The 22,207-nt window shown below is 32.0% G+C and overlaps 1 protein-coding gene across 1 annotated transcript; it reads right to left on the bottom strand.

The window, feature by feature from the left end:
• Window positions 1-822: 822 nt before the first annotated feature.
• On the bottom strand, window positions 823-13,402 carry LOC107369576 (neuropeptide Y receptor type 6-like). The gene is made up of 2 exons (XM_015937541.2): window positions 12,935-13,402; window positions 823-1,974 (listed from the first exon to the last, which is right to left on the bottom strand). The coding sequence occupies exons 1-2, from the start codon at window positions 13,395-13,397 to the stop codon at window positions 1,070-1,072; spliced, it is 1,368 nt and encodes a 455-aa protein (XP_015793027.1). The 5' UTR covers window positions 13,398-13,402; the 3' UTR covers window positions 823-1,069.
• Between the last annotated feature and the right edge of the window lie 8,805 nt (window positions 13,403-22,207).

Here is a 22,207-nt window from a genome sequence, read left to right on the forward strand (position 1 = left end):
TTTCCTTTCCATTTATTTGGACATTATCTGGACATTACTGTATCTTGAGTTTTGCCAGTTGAAGCAACTTGAAAATAAACTGAATAACCTCATTGATAAAGTTGCCTGTTTCCTTTGATTTCTTTCATTTCAACAACCACACAAGTTTTAACTAATTGGAATTGAAGATGGACGTAATAGGGAAAAAAAGATTCCTAACAAGAAAGGAAAACGTTAAAGTTGAAAACTTTTCAACCGAAAATATGTCAAGTTCTGGACATGACTCGCTTCCGTTTTTGCCCAAAACTTACCTTTCTAAAAGCCAAGCCAGCGGATATTGTACAAATTAGCTGGAAGGCTCTGAATTGCATAGCTTGATATCCATTATAATTGTCGATTTGATTTGATCACAGAAACGCAGAGAGACTAGACCGACTGTTTGACAGAACTTCAAAGACGATTTAATTTACTTCAAAGTTTCGACGAAAAACAATACGAGATTTTCATTAAAAATTAATAACTGTAGTACAAAAATTGATAGGAATCAGTCATCATTGTGGATGCTGTTTGTTGAAATAAAATTGACTGCAAGGGCTAGGTTTAGAGACGATCACTTGATTGCTCTTCAGCAACAAGATACAATAAAGTACATGGAACTTAATTTTCATTGTTTTTCACTAATTTATTCTTCATCAAGCAATCGACAACTCAAATGTTAAACCTCATATCACAAGTCATTGTAACAATAACATTCTGAATAAAGGAACGCTTTGAATCGGAAAAGTTGGACTTTAATTGTTAGGCAACTTTGAGATGGTCTTCAATAGAAATGAAATTTTATAGTTTAATATCAACATTGGAGTTTAATCAAATTATAGATCTTTTTTTACAAGATATTATTTTGAAATTATTTGATGATTAAATAACAAGATCTTTCGAACATCTATTTATACAGATTATTGTAACAGATTTAAGCTCGTTTGTTGTTATTGTTTCTTGGTCATTGATTTTGTTACATGCATAAGACATGCTTTGATTTTGATGGATCAATTCCTTGTTTCAATTGATCATTATTTGTTAATTTAAAATACTAGTAACGAATGCAATAACGATAACTTGAGCAGCTTGATATTGTCGTGTCCATTTTGGATTCACTTTTGTCTTTACACTTCTCTTCTTCCGATTTAGGCTTGGCATTTCTTTCATTCATACTATTGTGTGACAGTTGAACCAGAATGGATCGCAGTTCAATGGCTCTTAAACGCTTTTCACGTTCCGTTTTAATCAAAGTCCAATAGACTAAAGGATTGATGGCAGAATGAGAATGACCCAGGAAAAGAGTGAAAGGCAACATATCAAGGGCATATTGAGACTCTGTTAGGTCGAAATAAAAGGAAAGTATGTTGTATGGAAGCCAACAAAAGACAAAGCAGACTGTTATGGACATTAGGAATCGAGACAAGTGTCGTCTATTCATGGCCATTTTCTTCTTCTCCTTCATCTCAGGATTGATTAAAATTTCAAGGTTATCAATGGTCGACGAATCGGATGAAATGGTTGACGATTTTACACGGAAAGCCCTTTTACGTGATGAACCACGTATATCACCATTCATGGTTCCCCGTCTGTTGGTCAGTTCCCGATTAGATGAGACCAAAGCCAAAGAGACTCGTGTGTGACAGTAGACTAGAATGGAGCAAGGAATCAGGTAAACAATGATGAAAGTTATAACGCTAAACAGTTTACGGTGAACATCGGAAGGCCAAAGTTCAAGGCAAAAGGAGAAAGAATAGTCGAGTAAATGGACAAGTTTGAGTTTACGGACAAAAAGTAATGGTATTGGCAACAGAGTCGAGGATAGCCAAGTAATGCACAAAAATATACTGTTGAGTGGTGCAAATTTACGCATCGAGACAAGATCGCTTCGTTGCATTAATGTGTACCTAGCAAAGGACAGTGAAGTCATTGACAGAGTTGTCGATGTTATTGCGACTCCTGTAAAAAGAGATTAAAAAAGATTAGCAAAAAAATTATTAGGCAAATTGGATATTTGCAATTTAAATCCACCATCAGAATCAACAAGTAAGGAGAAGCATTGGAGCTCAGCATTTGTCTCTGAACAAGTAAATGAATTAATCATAATCATGATCTATTTACTTGAAATTGCATGAAACATGAAATTATTCTAAACGAAAAAATTCAAGTTTTCCATGAAATCCATAGATTCTATTATGTAATTTTCAGTCAGAATTTGAAATTCGATTTTTGCGGATAATTACCTATTGAATAAAGTGCATCAATTTTCCACATTCATTTCCATCAATTTTACCAGATTTCAGACAGAAAAATAATAATCTCATGAGATTCATGAAATCATAAAATGTATATTATTTCATTTGCCCATAAACAGCCCATGAACGAAAAACAAATTATCATTTTTCCTGGTTATTCACAAATAATTATTCACTCCCAGTCGACTTTGAATATAAACAAAAAGAAACTTGTATAATTAATTCATAGAAATTTGTTAAAGAAAAATTCGCTGATAAAGTTTCACGTTTATTTGTAAAGTTGTAGAATTAATGAACGTAGAAATGAAATTTTTTTATTAATATTAATACGCTTTCATGATTACAGAATGGTTGTTTATCAGTTTATTTTTTCTTCATCTTCAAATTGGACTGAAGTTTTGTTTTTGTTTTAAGTAAACATTTAAACTTAAACTGAATCTAAACTTATAATTGATCCTCGAGGGTCAAACTCTTCATCCAGCATTTAGTTAACAAGTTTTGATTAGTTTTAATATTTTCTCACTCCTAGTCTCCAACTGACTGGGAGTGAGAAAATATTAAACTACTTAAAGCTGTTGGAAGCTAAAGATAAATTTTGTTTATCTTTTCTCTGTCAAAACTAAGCATTTGATTGAATTACAAAGTATTACTTTTCCCTCTCAATGGTTATTTCACTCTTTTATCAACATTACTAAAACATATAGTTTATCAACTCAATCAGCTATCAAAAGAAGACATTTCAACTTGAATATTAAGCAGCTTGGGTGATAAAGATGTGCTGAAAGGACAATTTACATGCATTTGCAATTCAGCATTTTTCTCGACATTTTCTTTCGTTCAATGAACCAGTTCAACTGATCAACAATTCTTGCTGCCTCATGGCCTTTCATTTTTCACAATTTGAAGCATTAAGTTATTCTCGAACCAGATCTTGCATGAGTTGTTGTCTGTCCTAAACCAAGCCAAGTGTCTTTGTTCATTAAACTATTGAAGAAAATTTAACTTCTTTTTTTTCACAGAATCTGAACAGTTCTTCATCATCTAAGTGTTTAATCATCACTTTGTGATACTTTATAACCCAACATCCCATGTGGTACTCATGAAATTAATGAAGTTTAACTTGACAGTCCAAGTGTCAACCCTGAATTGATTGCAAGTTTATAATTAATTTAGCACACATTGTATCAATAAGTGATGAGAATACTTGAATCAAAAGAGGTTTAGAAAATTTTGCAATATTCATATAATTGTCGTTCCCATACATTCATGTTACTGGCTGATAATATTGAAAAAAATATTTGCATTAATTTTGCAAAATATTCTTTTCCCATGAAACTTGCAGAATTTTCTTGTTTACCTAAAATACAGTATCAAAAAATAATCTGAATCTGGTAAAGCTAAAGAATCTGTAAGCTCATGAATTAAGCAATTGTCGGAAGAAACATTTTAATAATAAAATTGAATTTCTTTACAGTTTTCAGTCAACAACTGAACATGAAGCTTGAATAAATAAAGCTTAATTCTGATTAACTTTTCTGGTTCAGCTCATGAAAAGCAAAAAAATGAGTAAAATTTAATATTCAAATTGAAGGTTAAACTTTCGTTTGTTATTGAAAATAATTTGTTCATTAAAGTTATATTTCGAAACTCGTTATTGTTATAACTTTTTGAGAGCTTCATTTTGATAAATTAGTCTAATTAATAGTTTGAATAAATATTGAATAATTTGTTATTTGCGTCAATTATCATTAAACTTGTCTCACCATGAAAGCAATTAAAAAGAGGTAAAAATAGTTCGGAAACTTGAAAATAATGAAAATCACTTTTTTCTCAATTAGCTTTGCATTTTTGATCAAATTTCTTCCCACTATTTAGTCAAGTGAAAATGCTTTAATAATTTAAAGTCTATTTTGAAGTGAATTAAAGTTGAATGAAGAGGAAATAGTTGACATCAATTTTTAATTCAAACTCAATGCTTTGCTTTTGTTATTTCAAGCTAAATGTAATAATGAATAAGATCTAAGGATAAGAAAAGTTCTGATTCCAATCTTTTTATTAATGGAGAAAAAATTGAGTATTTTCAATCTTTTCATTAACTTCAATTGCTCGAGTATTGTCAGTTGGTTCAAGTTTGCATCGTTGAGTTGTTTATCATCTTTTACCTTGTCATGTGTAACGTCAATTTGAAAAGGTGACGATTATAACGAAACAAGAATAGTTCATTAGTCTAATTAAATTTACTAATATTAATACTGATTAGAAAACTTTTCTTGAATAACTTAATTTTTTAAAGTTCATATCGCAACCAAATATAAGAAATGGACGAAAAAAAGAAAAGTCTATTTCTAAGATTCGATGAAGACTCTGCTTTGATTTTACAGTTTTTTAAGTTCAATTTCAGTTTTTGATATTAATTGGATTCGATTGGAATGCCAATGCTGTTTCCATTCGAAATGAATAGAAATCTTTTACAAATCGTTAAAAGAACGATAGATTTTTCTTTTTTTCGTAGCCAACTTGGTATTACTTCTGAAATCTCGACTGCATTACTGGCCAACCTGAACATCAACCCATTAGCTTGCAGGGCACGTAGTCAACCTGTTGACAAGATTACAGATTTGTAGTTGAATTTGAAACTTTCAAGTTTCCAATGTCAATTTATTTGTTTCCTTCTGTTGGATGAATCCATCAGATTAAAGTTTCTCAAGTGCAACAACAAGTTGCTGTTGAACCTACTTTTTGTAACTGCTTCAATTGTTACTCACTTGAAAAGGCTTGCAATGGAAGAGTTGATCGATCATTTGATTTTGATGCAATTACTTTGCAATAAACTGCATAATAATGTAATAAACATCCAATAATTTCATAAGTTTATCAGCCTTATGAATAAAGGCTGCAAGAATAGGCTTAATACAATAGTGAGTATAAATTTAATTATCTAAGCAACCAAGGAAAACAATTTCCACAGATTATTTGCTCCATGAATGAATATTCACAATTCACTTTTTGTGAAGCGAAAAACATTAATATTAAAGACTTATTTACTAACCAAGAAACCCAAATCATAACCATGTTTCTTTGTTAACCAATCAGATAAACTTTGTAACACAATTCTATTTGAATCTATCCTTTTGAACTTGTTCAATGTTGTTTCAACCCTTTTAATTGCAACAACCTAAATGGTAATTTGAGTTGTTATAAGCTTTGCCTGTGAAAGTGAAAAGCAAAAACTTTTAATCTGATCATAAACCACAACTTGCTGGACTTAATAATTGTTCAATAACAAAAGCTCAAAATAGCTCAAGTTCACAGGAATTCAGAGATTACTCTTTGAGAAAATTTGAAATTTGTTCATGCTTCTGAGTGACTAAGCAAACACTCATGTTTCAACTTTTCATTTTATCTCATGAATATTGATTAAAAGTAACAAAATCTAATAACATAATAGTAAAGTTAATAGAAGAAAAGTTGATTAAATTATGAGCGAAATGTATAAACGTTGCAGATTCAATTATGGTCTAGTTAGTTGAAGGGATTTGTTTGTGTGGAAATATCAATTTACTGTGTTCTCATTTAATCACAAAAATTAGCATTTGAGACACATTCCACAGCATGATATAGTCTATTCAGTTGGAATCTTTCAGTTGATTTATAACGTTTATAATGGTTCAACTTAACTTAAGTTTGTTAGTAAAAAACATGAAAAACTCGATCAATACTTTGAAATTGGAAAAGCAAACAAAATCGTTTGATAGCGTTTCAAAGTATCCTTTTAATGGTTCGTTTAAAATACTTGATTCGAGTTTAGTGTGACCAAGTTTTCAATGGAATAATAAACAAACGAAAAATTCATCAGTTTGCTTCTCATTGAAAAGTCACAGAAGTTTGTAATTTTTCAAGAATTCAAATTTTCCTATTTGAACACTTTTAATGTTTCAATTAAGCTTATTCATTTTAATGGAAATTTGACTTGCAATATACAAATTTACTGTCGAGGAAAATGTTTCAAAATGTGATTCTATTGAAAGTCTTTTTCCAATTGATCATGAAACTTTTGAGTTAATATTTCACGTTACTTGATACATGGTTGGCAATGTGCTCAATTGTATGCTTGGTAATGAATAAGGTAAAAGCGATTCATCTTGCCGAGTTGAATAATGTCATTCATTAATCTTTCATCAAGTTTTATTGAGAAATGTAATGAAGTTGCATTGAGCAAAGAAGGTAGGAAAACATTGAAATGAAAAGATTGGAGTAAACCAAGCATTCAGCAGACGAGGTTGAATATGATGAAAATGATGATCAAAATGATAATAATGAATAAGATTACATGATTATGATATTGTATTTAAGGTTAACTTCAATAATTCAATCAACTAAATCTGATTCATGCTAAAAAGGTTTCCTTCTTTATCTTCATTCCCTGTTTACACCAATTTCACTTTTCTTCCAGTTTACCGTAATGATGATTATGATGATAATAATGATAAAAATGCTTGCAATGACAAATTGATGAGGAAAGAAAAGAAGTCGAGAAAAATTGTATTTCACTGAACCGAGCAAAGTTGATTATTGTTGGCAACGAAATGAAATGAAATTGGATAAACTACCTTTCAAATGAAATATCAACTTGAAATTTAAACCGAAACCATTTAGAAAAGAAAAATTCATCAGAATTTCGATCCAGTTATTTTCAAATTGAATCAATGCAATAATCAATAATCTATTTATTAGCACAAATTAATCGTTACATAACTTCAACCAAATGCTGAAAACGAAAAGCATTCCAATGACTATTTCAAATGTACATGTTTTTCGTGGAGTTGAACTTGCCTCAGATGTAATCACTGCTAATAATTGTCAGAAATATTTCAATCACATGATGAGATACACCAAAATGTTTAAACCACAAAAACATTCCTCTCATTGTGAACTCTGTTTCTCTGAAAAAGCATTTTGTTTTATTCTTGTTGAACTCAACAGATTAAAGAATCTGAACCTGATTGGTTTAGTTTGATACAAATTGCAAAAGTTTCTCTTCATTTTTCGATTTTTGTTCGTCTCCAAGAGTTTTAGCTGTAGATGCAACAATCTGGAGAGAAGACAAAATATTCATGAAAACTTGTTTACCTTTAAAGGTTGAAAATCAAAAAAATTAAAAACCAGAAAAAGTGTTTTCAGCCGATTCCACAAAATACTTCTGTTTGCTTTCAGATTATCACCATTCCATTGAGCATGAAGAAAACTAGGAATATTGTGGAATGAAAAGCATTTCAAAATTTGCAACATTGAAAGTCTCAAGTTTCATTCTTTATCGATCAATACTATTATGTTTCATAACAAATAACAGCACATGCTAATATTCATGTGTAGATAAAAAAGCGAAAGCTAAAGTGGTGACCTTTTTTCAGATGATGTGTCCAATAACCTGAGATTAAAAGCATTATTTGCTTCTGGAAATTAATTGCAGCTTGAAGCGAAGAAAACATTAGTCGAACAAGAGTGTTATGGTTAAAGGGTGAAAAAGGCTTTGTATTGCATCTTGTCATTACTTAGTTACTAATACTTGCAATTATTGAGTATAAGTATCGTAGTGAGTATGAGTATTGTATTTGATTCAGCAATAAATAGATGAAAATAATAAAATCAGTAAAACTAGTTGAACCAGAAAATGGAAAGTTTGCACAGAAAAAAAGAAGCGAAAATTGTAATAACTTTTTTGATTATTATCAATGCATTACATTTGAGTTTTGACTTTTCGAGTATTGACATGAAAAGTAAACATGAAAAGTAAAGCATTTTCATCAAGAGCTTTTTTTCAGGCAAATATAGTACAGTTATAACGAAAATTTCATCACATTTTAAATTATATCATACATAATATCTATTTCATGTTATTGTAACAATATTGATCAACAGCTCCAAGTAAAAAAGTATGAATATAATAGAGAAAGTTTGAGTTGCGAACAAAACTGAATAATGAATAATTGAAATGTTGGAGTCAATTTTGGGAATATCTGTTGAATTTTACACTTTTTTGTTCACTCAGTTCATTTTTTGGCAACTACATTTTGAATCGGAAAAAAAGTTGCAATCATTAAAAGGATTTCAATGCAAAAAAAAGCTTTTCGCTTCAGGGATTGATTGTCTGAGAGTCAGTGAAAACTTTAGCATGAAAAATTTGGGGAAATAATTAAATACCAACGCTAAGGCAAAATTATTGAGCAAATCTCAATAAAATTTATGCACCCATAGCATCGAGTCTGTCGGTTGTCTATCGAGTAAAGAGTAAATACTGAAGATTGAGTGAAAAAACCAGAGGCTTCAACTCTAAAAAAGTTGATCCAAGTTGCAATCGGAACTCGAATTTGGCAAAGACTGTCCATCAGAAAAACTTTTTAATTCAACAAATAGAATCAATGTCATACAACCAATAAAAGTTTACCCTTCAACTCGAATGCAAGTTTTTTATCGATGCTTAAAGCATCTTTCACCATGCAATGGATATTATCCATTTGGAAAAATCTGAAGATTTCAATTTGGGGTTTTGCAAGAGTGTAGGTCTTTTGGATATGGATTTGAAAAATGCAACTTGTAAAGTGAATACCAACTGTTGGATTTGCATCTCTGGAAATCGCTTTATTTCTGTCTATCGATGATCATAAAAGTATGCTTTGTTTCAAAGGGGTTTGAGTTTAAAAGATTGATTTGAAGATTCATTGGATTTGTTTATTCATCAAGATGTGAACATTGTTTTGAATGTGGAATGTAGAAAATGGTTTTGTATGATTTTTTTGCACAAAATATACTCATGAAAAATGTAGAGTTTTGATAATGAAAACGAGAAAAAAACGGAAAATGATTTAACTTGTCTTTGTAGAGGCTTATGCAAAGGTTCATTTCAATTGTTTACTTGATTTGCTTTACCTCTAGTCTTTAGGTGCACTTGAAACCATTTTGACCTTGTTTCAAGGAGGGAAAAACTTTTTCATTAAAATTTAATCATGAATAATTTTCACTTGGCTGTCATCATGAAGAATATGCATGACAATTGTGTGATTATTAAAAACAATGAAGATGCTTAAATAACAGCTTCAAGTACATTCTCATTGATGAAAGGCACAAAGAAAGAAATCAAAGAGGAAATCAGCTTCTAATCAACTTTCGTTGAAGCACAAATAATCAGAAATAAAAGACAATTTCATCACTTCATTATTATTAAAAGAAAAAAAATGATGTCAATTTTCATTCTAAATGCAATTCGGTCAGTTGGACAGTAATAAAGCACTTTACTCTGGTTTACTCATTCAATTTGAGTCTAGTTTTTATGATACCTTTGGATTCTGTAGTGCAAGTGACTGCAATGAAAGAAAATAATCTTACAGAATGCTCTGAATCTGACAAGAAGAAACCGATTTTTCTTTTTGTCTAGTCATTTCGAAATTGTTACACTGGATTGTAACACTTTTTACCTTAAATTGACAGTCGACTTCCAGTCGAGTGTTGCAATATCACTCTTTGGTTTTAAGGGATTTACTGGAACTGCCAATGATAACAAAAAAAAAGTTGGTGAAAATATATTTTCAACATTTCCTTAATCAAAAGTAACGGGATTTCGAGTTTTAGGGGTGAAAACTGAGTTTATTAGTTCTGTTGAAAAATTTCTCCGATTAAATCGAGGTCAAAGTTGAAACTTCAGTTGTACAGTTGTAACCAGATTTCTTCATCAATATCACTTATTTGATGTAACTGGAATAGTAACCTGGAAAACCAGAAAATGCACTTATTTTGTGAAAAAAAAATTTTGTACAACAGATCACTTGGATTTTCGAGTTACTGTAAGAGTTATATAGCTGAAACTTATTATTTGTCGATAAAAATGTTTGGTAAACATCAACGATCGAACACTTATTTCAATTTATCGACCGTTCTCTCCATTTCGGCCATTAGCCTTAAAACGTTGAGCATCAATATTTGATAACGGTAGCACCTACAATCATCATTCTTTGATATATCAGTAGATTTTATTATGGGCTATAAGACTGAATAACGAAGAAAATCGGAAAATTTGGTAATATATTCTTCGAGCACATCATAAGATTTGTGTTTGAGTAACCTTTAACTTTATAAATCAAGAATCAAATTTGACAGCATAAGTAACACAATGCTGATACTTTTTGTAAGATCTTGAATCATCTAATATTTCATATCATGTAAATGTCTAAATTTTCATTGACTGTCTATCATTACTCATCGTTATCCTAATTATTGGTTATGCTATTGAATGAGAATCAAAGTGTTATTTTTGGATGAAACGGTAACCTTAGACTGTCATCAAGTTACCTTTACATTGAACATTGCTATTGTTGATCTAATGAGAAGCCCAAAGATGGGTTGACAAGAAAACAAGAAATCATCAGATGCTTCCTTCTATCCATCATTTATTCGCTAACTTTTTCTGCCTTATTTTTTCTTCTTTTCACGTCAAACCATGTTGAGAGACTTCATCCAGATTCTTACAGTGATTAATAAGTAAAATAAGACACTCGAGTTTTATTGCAACTACCTTTTCACCTTTCTGTCATTAGATGTAGTAACAACTGAAGCCAGACAAAAACCACAGAAAAACAAAAAGAGCATTCGCAAGCAAAATAGACAAAATTATTTCTCAATGAAAACCAAATGCCTTCTGATCACTTTTCACTTGAAACAGTTAACAAGAATAATCGCAGAGTGAACATTTTCCGATAAACATCGATAATATGAAGAACTATTCAATTTGACAGAATTACTGAGGGATTCCATACCAAATTGAAAAAGATTCATTAAATGAAACAAACAAAAACTATTCGTTTACATCATTGGTATTGGTGAAAGTAATAGATTTAGTCCGTTGACTTGGAAAACACAGAAGAATTTCAAATATTGATAATGGAAAGTTATGGCGTTGCATGGCTGTTGTGAAGCATTCTTTATTAGTGAACAAAATGAAAAGGAATCAAATGACATCATTGAAAGCGAACTGAGCTGTAAAATATGGTCTTTTAATAACTTGTTGATGTCATGAAACAAAAGAAACAATAGTTGACTGAGTCTCTCTGGTTATAAGGTTAAAGTGTAAAATAATGTATAAATAGCATTGAATCTAATGGTAAATAAAAAAAATTACATTAAACTTTTCAACATGAAATAAAATCTGTTTTACCCCGTGATTCATAATCACCTGACGGCGCTTAATTGCTAATAACTTTTGCATTAGTTAACATATTAAGATCGAATTGGTGCCTGATTGTAGCTCAAAGATTGCTTGTTAACTGACAATATGCTCGAAATGATACCCTTTCGAAACAATGATGTTTCAGAGTCGTTTTTGAAAGTTGAAAAATGCTCATTTTACAGTCTCAAAAGATTTTTTTGTAGCTTTTTAACAAAGAATTTGAAAAAAACGATTGATGCTAATTCTGACTGATGAATAGTTACTCTACAATTTAACTGAAAATCAGAAAATTCTGGCCATTAATAGAGGAGAAAATCGGGTCAAAAGTTGTTTAAAACAAAAATTCCCATATTTTGATTTTTCTAAATTTTAACTCAATTAAACGCGAAATTGGATCGATTGGATCTATTCTTAGTTAATAAATGATGCAAAATAACATAAATAATAATAAAAATAAAAAATAATAGTCTTAATACAGATTAAAGTTATTAGCAATCAAGGGCCGTCAGGTGATTATGAATCACGGTGTATTACTCAGATGAATAAAAAATACAAACTTGTTGCCTAAATTGGCACTTTGTCTAAACTTGCATCTTAAACTAACAGATTTACGATTGGAAATGTTCAATTTAAAATTGAAATGTGATCTTTATTCTGTAATCTCTTTTTCCAATAGTTGGACTTTTCAATTTTCTTGTTGAAACAAACACAAGAAACAATCATTATGTTTAATAAACTGATTGAAAATATAATTTAACTGTTGGTTTACTTTTTTTTAACAATTTGACTGAGAATTGGACTAAATTTTTCGTTTCTTGCTTTTTCTTTTCAATTTGTCAGGTAAACAAGATTTATTCCTACACAGCATCAGAATAAATTTTGTTCAATAAGCTTTATAAACTGGAAAATCAGCACTCTATTGAAAACTCTTCAATCATTGCAAACTAACCAAAAAATTTCAACATCTTTTTGATCATCATCATCTTCATCAACATCAGTCTTTGAAAATTTGAAAATTTTATTTCAAAGTAAAAGACGCTCGAATCGAGAGTTTTCAAAGTCTTCTAACGAAGCTTATATTCTGATTGAAAATGGGCAATCTTGGGCTTTCTTAAAGCATTCAATTCGAGAGCTCAAGCAACATTTTCGTTTTGAGTACGTAATTCTAATAGTTCATAATTTTATAACACAATTTATTCCTTACTTTGCTTACTCGATTTTAGTAATCGATTGGAGTGCTAAATATGTTTAGGGTGAAAATTTAAGATAAATGTGAATATGAATAAGGAAAAGGATTGAAGTTTGAGAATGGAAAAAATGGCCATGAAAATTATCTGGTCACCATATAACATATAAAATCAAGTAAATGCTCTCGTCTAATTAAGTTTTATTGCAATTTAGAGTTCTTTCAACTTATTTCAAGTATCTTGGGCTAAACTTTTCTTACCTTGCATGTAATGGACCAAAGTACATGGTATTTCACCAAACCTCCAAATGGTTGTATTCTTGGCATAAGCCACAAATGGGCAGCAGAAAAAGGTAACCAACAAATCAGATAAACAAAGGTTGATAACAAGTATGTTGGAAGTTGTTCGCTGATAATAAGATGATTTTGGAGCAACATGCCAATAAATTATGCAAATGTTTCCGACTAAACCCAGAATAAAAAGAACCATATAGAGAAGGGTAATCACAATAACGGTTGTTTCTCTATGGCTATACTGAGATTCGATAAATTCAAGAATGTGAACTTCTTTATCGTATGTTGAAATCTCAACTGGACTTGAAGGTTCAATCTGACTTGTTGAAGTAATTTTATCAATGGTTGATGAAGTTGTATTACTTTCAACAGCAACATTTGTATCAATAAACGGAGCTTTAATAACTGAACTATTCCAAGCAGTGTACATTACCGAAGCAAGAATAGATGTGACATGAGTTCTCGTTGAGTTTATCTCGAGTTTGATTCATTCAATAACTAGACTCTTTTGTGTAAGATGGCGTTACCTGCTTGTTCTGCTATCTATCGTATACTGAGTAATGGTGTAAAATGAAATGGAAACTAGAGACATCTTGAGTCATTACTTTCAGGCATTAAAATTGAAAAGTTGTATCAGGGTGTCAAACACACGTTTAACCTCCATTTCAACAATAAAAGCTGGTCTTTTTAATCTCTCAAAACCTATTTAACTTACGGTCTAAAGTCTAAAAGACAGGTATTCAGAAGCTTACCCAGCTCGAAATAGAAGTTTATAATTGAGACTAATAACATTTCAATGGAAACTTGTCAAAAAAATTATAGCTATTTTTTCGCGAATCGTCTGACAGCGGTAATCGTAAAGAAGAGAGGACATTTTGAGAAACTTGTTTGTTTTGTTGAAACAAATTTGAACTTATCGTTTGCACGATTACGGTCGAGTGAAACAGCAGAATAAGCTCGATTTTGGTCTAGGATGTTATTATTAGAGAAATCTTGACTTTATAAGTCGGAGGTCATTTTAGGGGATTCAATCTTTGACTTTTGAGATCTTTAGAAGGCCATTTAAAAGTTTTTGATTGTAGAATTTATTCGAAGAACCATTTGTCTGACTTTATTGTTCAACCTCATTTGAAATACAAGCATTCAATAACAGTGTCTGCGCAAAGTGACTGAAGTTTTTAACTGTGCATCGAAGTGTTATATAGTCACCCTCAGCTTCCATTACTCGGGCTTAACGCTCAGGCAACTTTGATACACCATCCATTAGGCCACGCCCATTCAGTTTTCAACGACTTCGTTTAAATTAGCGGAAAATTGGTCCCAATCAGTGGCAACCCTTTCTTTTAACCCCTTTTTAATGGACCGAAACAGCAAAAGTCTAAAGGGCTGATATCTGGGGAGTACGGTGGATGGGTCCAGAGGGTAATTCCCTTTTCTTCAAGATAACTCTTTACAACTTGAGCCTTGTGCGGTCGCGCGTTATCATGTAGTAACCAGACGTGATTGCTATCTCTTGTACCAAGCCAGGAGTCAATATGTTTATCGAGGAAGTTACGGTACACAGTTCCTTCAACAGAGGTTTTTTCAGGAAGGAGCTCCCAGAATGCAATTTTGTCGTACTCCATAGCCATAATAAGCATTTTTTTCTCACCATGGATATTTTGACGCACAACAGATTGAGCTATCTCACCTGGCATTCTCCAGCTCCTTGCTTGGTCCTATTTGGTGCCATGTAAAGAGCGACCCAAGACTCGTCAATAGTTATTGTTCTTTTGAGTAGTGCTTGTGTTTTTCGGTATAATTGTAAATTATTTTCGCAACAAATCAGCCGGGTCTCCTTCTGGTGTGGTGTCAGTTCATGAGGTACCCATTTGTTCACAAGCTTCTTCATCTTCAAGTCTTGCGTTACAATTCTGTGGCACTTTGATTTAGGTATTCCCGTATAGCTCGTTAATGACTCTATTGACCAAGTTCTCGAACTCACAAAAGAAGCTTTGATGTTCTCATATCTTTCATGGTGAAGTCGGCTGTCCGAGCGATCGCCTCCATAATTCACTCTATAGTCCATATCTCCTTTTCTTATGTGGGTACACCAACTATCTACAGTAGACTTTTTAGGGGCTGAGGTTCCAAGTAATTTATCAAGTTTGAATGTATAATACCACCTTAGTGCTCCAAACCGACACAAAATTTAGTAAAATAGAAACATTGATGGTCATCACTTGATTTTTTTTATATTTTCTAACAACGACATTTTGCTATATCAAAAATTGCTTCAAATTCAAATACAAGAAACTTAAACGGTCAAAATGATGTATAAAACTCTCCACTAGGGCGATTGTAGCAAGCGCGGCATTCAAAAACTCGTTTCTAAACTTGCATGGGATGCCCTCATATTTATTAGAGACATGAGAAATGAGAGTTCCACTAATGTTCCTTATGGAATACCGAAAATGCTGAAACAAAATCTCGTTTTTACATCGGATCCTGATGAAAGCGACCCAAATTTGTTTTACTGTCTCTTCTGTGATTCTTCTTGCACCAAAAAGTGTAATATGACCCGTTATGAGGAGAAAAGTTGTGTTTTCTCAGGGTCACCAATCATAATTGTGTGGCTGATATATGCAAGTCAAATTGCGCTGGAAAGGTTGCTTATGTTCCTCTTCCTGATGGACGCACATCCATGCCATCAAGAAAAAAAACTAGTAATGTTTTTATGTAAATTTCTCTGTTTTTTGAATAAAATTAATAAACGTCATTGATTTGCTGAAATGAAATATTGTCACATTATTAAATGTGAATCGGTACAATAAAAATAATGAAATTTAGGATACAAAATAGTAAAATTAACATAGAATTACTGAGCATATGCGATACAATTGGAATAGCTATAGTCCTCTTTGGACGCTATAGTCCTCCCATAGGCTCACATGTTAACATAAAATAGATTAATTAGTTGATAATAATCACGCAAACGAATGATTAAGAATGAATATAGTGGATATGAAGAATATCTGTTGTGGATTAAAGAAAGGATATAGTCTCTTGGGGATCTTAAAAAATTTTTACGCTGAGAGTTCCTATGAATATAATATAAGCGAAAAGATGTATATAAAGGAATGTTTTTCGTGAATCTTTTTCATTTTGGTTTTTTGACGTCAACTAAATATTTCAACATGGCCCATAATGTTTCTATTGTTTATGGTAATTGTGGACGAACGAATGAGGCAACAATCTTTCTGGACAATGCCTTCACTGAATCGAATTCAAATATCTGCGTGTTCACAGAAGTTATCCCTGATTCTATTAAAAGGGACGCTAATGTCGGAGTGTTCACTTCTTCTCATCATCAAGCTGCAGCGATAAAATCGCAAATAGTGAGACTTTGAGTGTTTATCTGAAAGCCGTGTTACCTATTACTGTAGCCAAAGTGGTGCCTTTACGTTGGAGACATATGCGAGTGATGTAAGGATCTATTTAACTGTCGCAAACAAATGCAGTGCTTTCCAGAGAGCAATTCTCGTCTGTTGTTAATCGATTCTTTGGATACCTTACTTCACAGCAAGCTTGATTTGGCGATGATAGTAGGTGACTTCAATGCTTATCACCCTAGTTGCTCAAGTGAAAACAATCGGGACACTAGGAAAGCCTGGAAGGGTAATAGGTTGAATTGATGGAGCAATACGATCTTTCTGTTGTTAAAGATCTGTCAACAAGGTTTTGTGCCCACCTGGATGAGAGGAACCACTGCCACCAATAATGATCTCTTTATTGGATGTGAAATAATTCGAGCAAATAACTTCGTGACCCATGAGATGTTAGATGGTTCCGATCATCGTTTGCTGAGAATGGAGCTGGATTACGAGCGCGGCCGTACTTTACTTCAAAATAGATGGGATTTAATAGCTATTAATTTGATTTTTTTGTTTTCTTTGATTTCTTATTTTGATTTGATTTCGTTTTTCTTCTTTATTTTTTTTGTGTATCATTGTTTTTTAATGTATTTTTTTGCATGTATGTATTTTTGTCTTTATTGTGTTTTTTTGTTTTATTTCAGTTTACTTATTGTTGTTTGAAAATTACTATTTTATTAGAGGAGTTTGGGTTTAGGGGGATAGAGGATTCAGGTTCATGTTGAATATTGTTATTGTTATTTTTTAGTTTGTTTATTAGTAAGGTGACTAGTAGGGTTAGTGTTAACACAAAAAGGAAAATAATTGAAATAATGAGCCATATGGTATGATCATATATATTGTTACGAGTGTTTTCTGCTTTTAGGATCAATCTATCCAACATTTCCTCACTATAAACTAAATCATTGGCGATCGGATCGATGGCGGTTAGATTGAAATATAATTTAACCCTGAAATTCAAATTCTCAACAAATCTGCAGTTAGAACTTCCAAGGGAAGGTTGTCGACCCTACCTGAGTGATTTTAATGTGACATAGCGCAATCGATAGGGCAAACCTTCCATATTAACAGACTGAGTATCTTTTTTCTGTAAATTCAGTGGTTCCTTATATTTTTGGGTTTAAAGTTGAGGCATTTTTGTTTTGATCAAAATTAAAATCTTTAAATTTAAGTAGATGCGGTGGCGCAAGGGTTAGGGAGCAGGCAAAGAATTATGTAATTTTTGGTTCGAATCTTGATGGAGGCAATTTTTATGAAATTTTTTTGATATTTTTTACTATTAATTCGATTTATTATTACCCCTGGAATCGTTTAAAACAATTAAAATCAAAATTAATAGTAAAAAAATATCAAAAAAATTTCATGAAAATTGCCTCCATCAAGATTCGAACCAAAAATTACATAATTCTTTGCCTGCTCCCTAACCCTTGCGCCACCGTCGGATGCTTTAATTGTGCTCTATCTTTAATTGAATTTAACATCGTTTATAATAGTTAATTATTAATTATTTTGTGATATTTAAATAGATGAGAACACGAGGAATCTAAACATATATAAATTGTTATAATTTAGTCTAAAATTATTTTGATAAAAGTGATTGGAAAAATCGCACCTTGCAACTCACCCATAACCCACGTTTTATCAAGCTTTTCCAACATGGAAGACATGATAAAGTTGGTGAAGGCTAAAACAACTAGTCAGTTGGATCGTATTTTAGAGGCTAAAGATTGCCTACCAGATGTTCTTTTACTCAATTTAGCTGAAGCTATTGTTGAAATTGGTAAAGAGGGAAGTTATGTCCTTGACTCTAAATCCATGCTGATCAAAGTTGCGTCATCCGTATGTAACTATGCGAAGGCCGAGTTAAAGAAGCAACCAGATGTTAATCAAATGGTTGAAGATTTGACTAAAAAATTGGAAAATAAGATTGAAAAGATAAGCGTAATTAACAATAAGAAAAGTTACGCTGAAATGGTTAAACAGACAATAACGTCTACTAGACCATTAAAAAGCCAAACAATAAAAAAGGAAAACACCATTTTTGTAAAGGAGAAAGATAAAGACAACAAGTTCATTAATGGAGAAAGTGTTCATGATAAACTTACAAGAGTACTTAAAAAACACCCAGACATGACCGTCCGAACGATCATCAAACCAACAAGCACCATCGTTGTAAATGAAAGTGAAAAAGCTGTCCAAACATTTAGTGATAAGATCAAAAAATATCACCCCCAGCTTACTATTGAAAAGCCGAGGAAAAGAAATTCAAGAATAATTGTCGTATAGAATATTGATTTAAAGGAGCTATTTGAAAAAGAAATGACAGATGATCAACTTTTGGATGAAATAATCAAGATGAACAATTGGACCGACCAAGAAATAAAACCTGAGTTCAAATTTTTGAAGACTTTCAACTCTACTAACAAAAAAAAACGCACCGTGAAAAATTTGGTCATGGTTGTACCAACAAGAGCTCGAGATGAAATAAGTAAAAACAATGGATGTATCAAATATGGTTACCAAGTGTTCAACATTGAGGACACTTTTAACTTACCTCAATGTGCCAAATGCTTAAGAATGGATGGTCATAAAGCCTCTGAATGTAAACATCGATTGAGATGTAAAAAATATGGAGACCCAGATCATGACACGACTAAATGCACAGCATTAAGTTACAAATGCTTCAATTGTAAAGAAAAATCGCTTCCCCACGAACATCATTGTATGTCCAGAATTTGTCCAACAGTTCAACAAGAAACTCAAAAAGCCATGTCCAATACTGACTACAATTACGTAGATCTTTATTAGAATGAAAATCATTGAGATTAATACTGCAAAAAATGTTTCAGCAATGTTTAAAGTAATTGAACTTATGGACAAAGAAGCAGATCATTATTCCTATTGACCGAACCGAACTACCCCCCTAAATCATCAATCCAACCTACCATAAATTAACAAATAAGATGGAATGAAGGCATCGTGAACAATCAAAATACAAGGAATGCTTATGAGTTCAACATCATGTTAATCCGATATTGCTGCAAGATTGCAGAAAAAACACAAACAATTTGAAAAACAATCAACAAAACAAGTCACCACTTTAACCCTCAATATGTCATTGAACCAAGCCATAAGTGCATTACAGGCAATCGTTGAGGGCAAGTTGGAACTTGATCAATCAATAGGCAATCAAAAAAAGAATCAAACGAAGACACAAAAGGACTGTAAGCATCCAAGCCCCTGGATACAAAAGATATCAGACTTCAGGACATCTTATTACTAACACCCTTTCATCTAAATTTTCCCTTATTTCTTCTAATTTACTAACATTTTTGTATTATTATTATTTTTCCGACTAACATTTCCTCTCCCTAACATTACGACTTTAAAACGAAATATTTATATGTAAGGAAATATGACAAAATTGTGATGTAAATTATAATGTAAAACAACAGCAGAACAACTCTCTAGAAAGAGTTGAGTAAATGCGACGATTCGCGAAACGCTCTGCTGAGACATTCAACGAAATCTTTCAATAAACCGCATCTACTTTAAATTAAAGATTTTCAATTTTGATCAAAACAAAAATGCCTCAACTTTAAACCCAAAAATCTAAGGAAACACTGAATTTACAGAAAAAAGATACTCAGTCTGTTAATATGGAAGGTTTGCCCTATCGATCGCGCTATGTCACATTAAAATCCCTCAGGTAGGGTCAACAACCTTCCCTTGTTAATTTAATTTCATTCGGACTGTACATATACTCGTCAATTTCAAAGCTTATATTGGACGGTATACTAAAAACTTATTCTGGGCAGGTGTGCGTGAAATAGCATATTTGTGTGTGGCAAGTGTTATGGCACCCAAACCTACACTAAATAGTGAACTAATAGTCAAACTCCCTAGAATCAAAAGCCCTGATACCAATTCTCTTATAGGTCTTGGTAGTTGTTTCATGTTGATTACTCTTTTGTTTATTCTTTCAACTTCTAGGCCCATTTGTTTTAAGGGGTTAATGAATTCATTATTGTAAGATTGTTCACACCATTTTAAAAGAGGTTTTTGATAGTAAGTGGATAATATATTAGAAAGTACTAATGGCAACCAATTATATCAACTGATGAAACGTAAAAATTTGTTGAGTTTTTGGTTTTGTTTTCTTGTAGCAAAAAGCTCACAATTTTCTCATTTTTTCAATTTTTGATGCATTCTCTTTTGGAACGAGTGGTCCAAAAAATCTGACTTTCGAGTTAAGAGTTGGAACTTTGTGAGTTCGTAGGGCCTGTAAACTGAGTCCATTAGTGGCATTAAAAATTTTCTCCGATCGACAGTTTTCGAGAAAATCGAGGTCAAAGTGCAAACTTCGATCGCCTTTTTCACATGGGATAAGATTTTTTCATGAAACTTATTTTTCTGGGGTAACTTTTGATGGCTAAACAGAAAATGTGATTATCTTGAAAAATAAAATTCTCTGTTTCTGTGATCACAGATCACTTCGATTTTCGGTTAAACCTCCGCCATTCTGTGACCATGAAAGCTAGAGATCTGAAACTTATTATTTGTCGATAAAAGTTGTCGGTACATATCATCGATTGAAAACTTTTTTCAATTTATCAACAGTTCTCTTGATTTTGGCCATTGGCCTGAAAACTTTGAACCTCGATATCTCGCGACTGGTAGTACCCAAAGTCACCATTTTTTTATCTTATCAATGGCTTTTAACATTGACTATAATATTAGACTAATTTGCATTTCAAAAATTGACCTGATTCTCATTTATAAATGAATATCTTTCTAACGCGTTCTATGATTTGTGATTGAATAACCATTCACATTATTAAACAGACAATGAAATCTGACAAAACAATGAATTCAATGCTATAACTTTTTTTATTATTTAAAATGTCAAATTTTATCTAGTCCATGTTAAAAGCTATTGATAAGATAAAAAAATGGTGACTTTGGGTACTACCAGTCGCGAGATATCGAGGTTCAAAGTTTTCAGGCCAATGGCCAAAATCAAGAGAACTGTTGATAAATTGAAAAAAGTTTTCAATCGATGATATGTACCGACAACTTTTATCGACAAATAATAAGTTTCAGATCTCTAGCTTTCATGGTCACAGAATGGCGGAGGTTTAACCGAAAATCGAAGTGATCTGTGATCACAGAAACAGAGAATTTTATTTTTCAAGATAATCACATTTTCTGTTTAGCCATCAAAAGTTACCCCAGAAAAATAAGTTTCATGAAAAAATCTTATCCCATGTGAAAAAGGCGATCGAAGTTTGCACTTTGACCTCGATTTTCTCGAAAACTGTCGATCGGAGAAAATTTTTAATGCCACTAATGGACTCAGTTTACATGGCCCTACGAACTCACAAAGTTCCAACTCTTAACTCGAAAGTCAGATTTTTTGGCACCGCTCCTTTGAGATTGATTGATTTTCAAGGCAAAAGAAGGTATTAAAGTAATAGCAAAGTGAAAAAGAGATTAAACAGAATTAAAAAAGAGGTCTGAATGAAAAAAAGAAAGCAATAAAATCCAATGAGTTCAATCGCGTTTAGACAGCAATCACTTCAGGGCAATCAATGTGTATTTACCTGAGTACCTCAAGATTTACACTTTGAAACTGAGAAGAAGTAATTTCAAGATCAACTTTTAAGACATTTTACTGATAATATCAGCAAATGTAAATGCCAGCTGAAATATTGCAATGGAATGGAGATAACTAAAAACGGCTGTTCATCACCAGTACACACAGTTTCATCACTGTGCTCTGAAACACTGCCATTTCTTATGACATATCACTACAATGCAATGGACA

Source organism: Tetranychus urticae, chromosome 3 (assembly GCF_039701765.1).
Source record: "Tetranychus urticae isolate SD_2017Ah chromosome 3, NJAU_TeUrti_SD_1.0, whole genome shotgun sequence".
NCBI lineage: Eukaryota > Metazoa > Arthropoda > Arachnida > Trombidiformes > Tetranychidae > Tetranychus > Tetranychus urticae.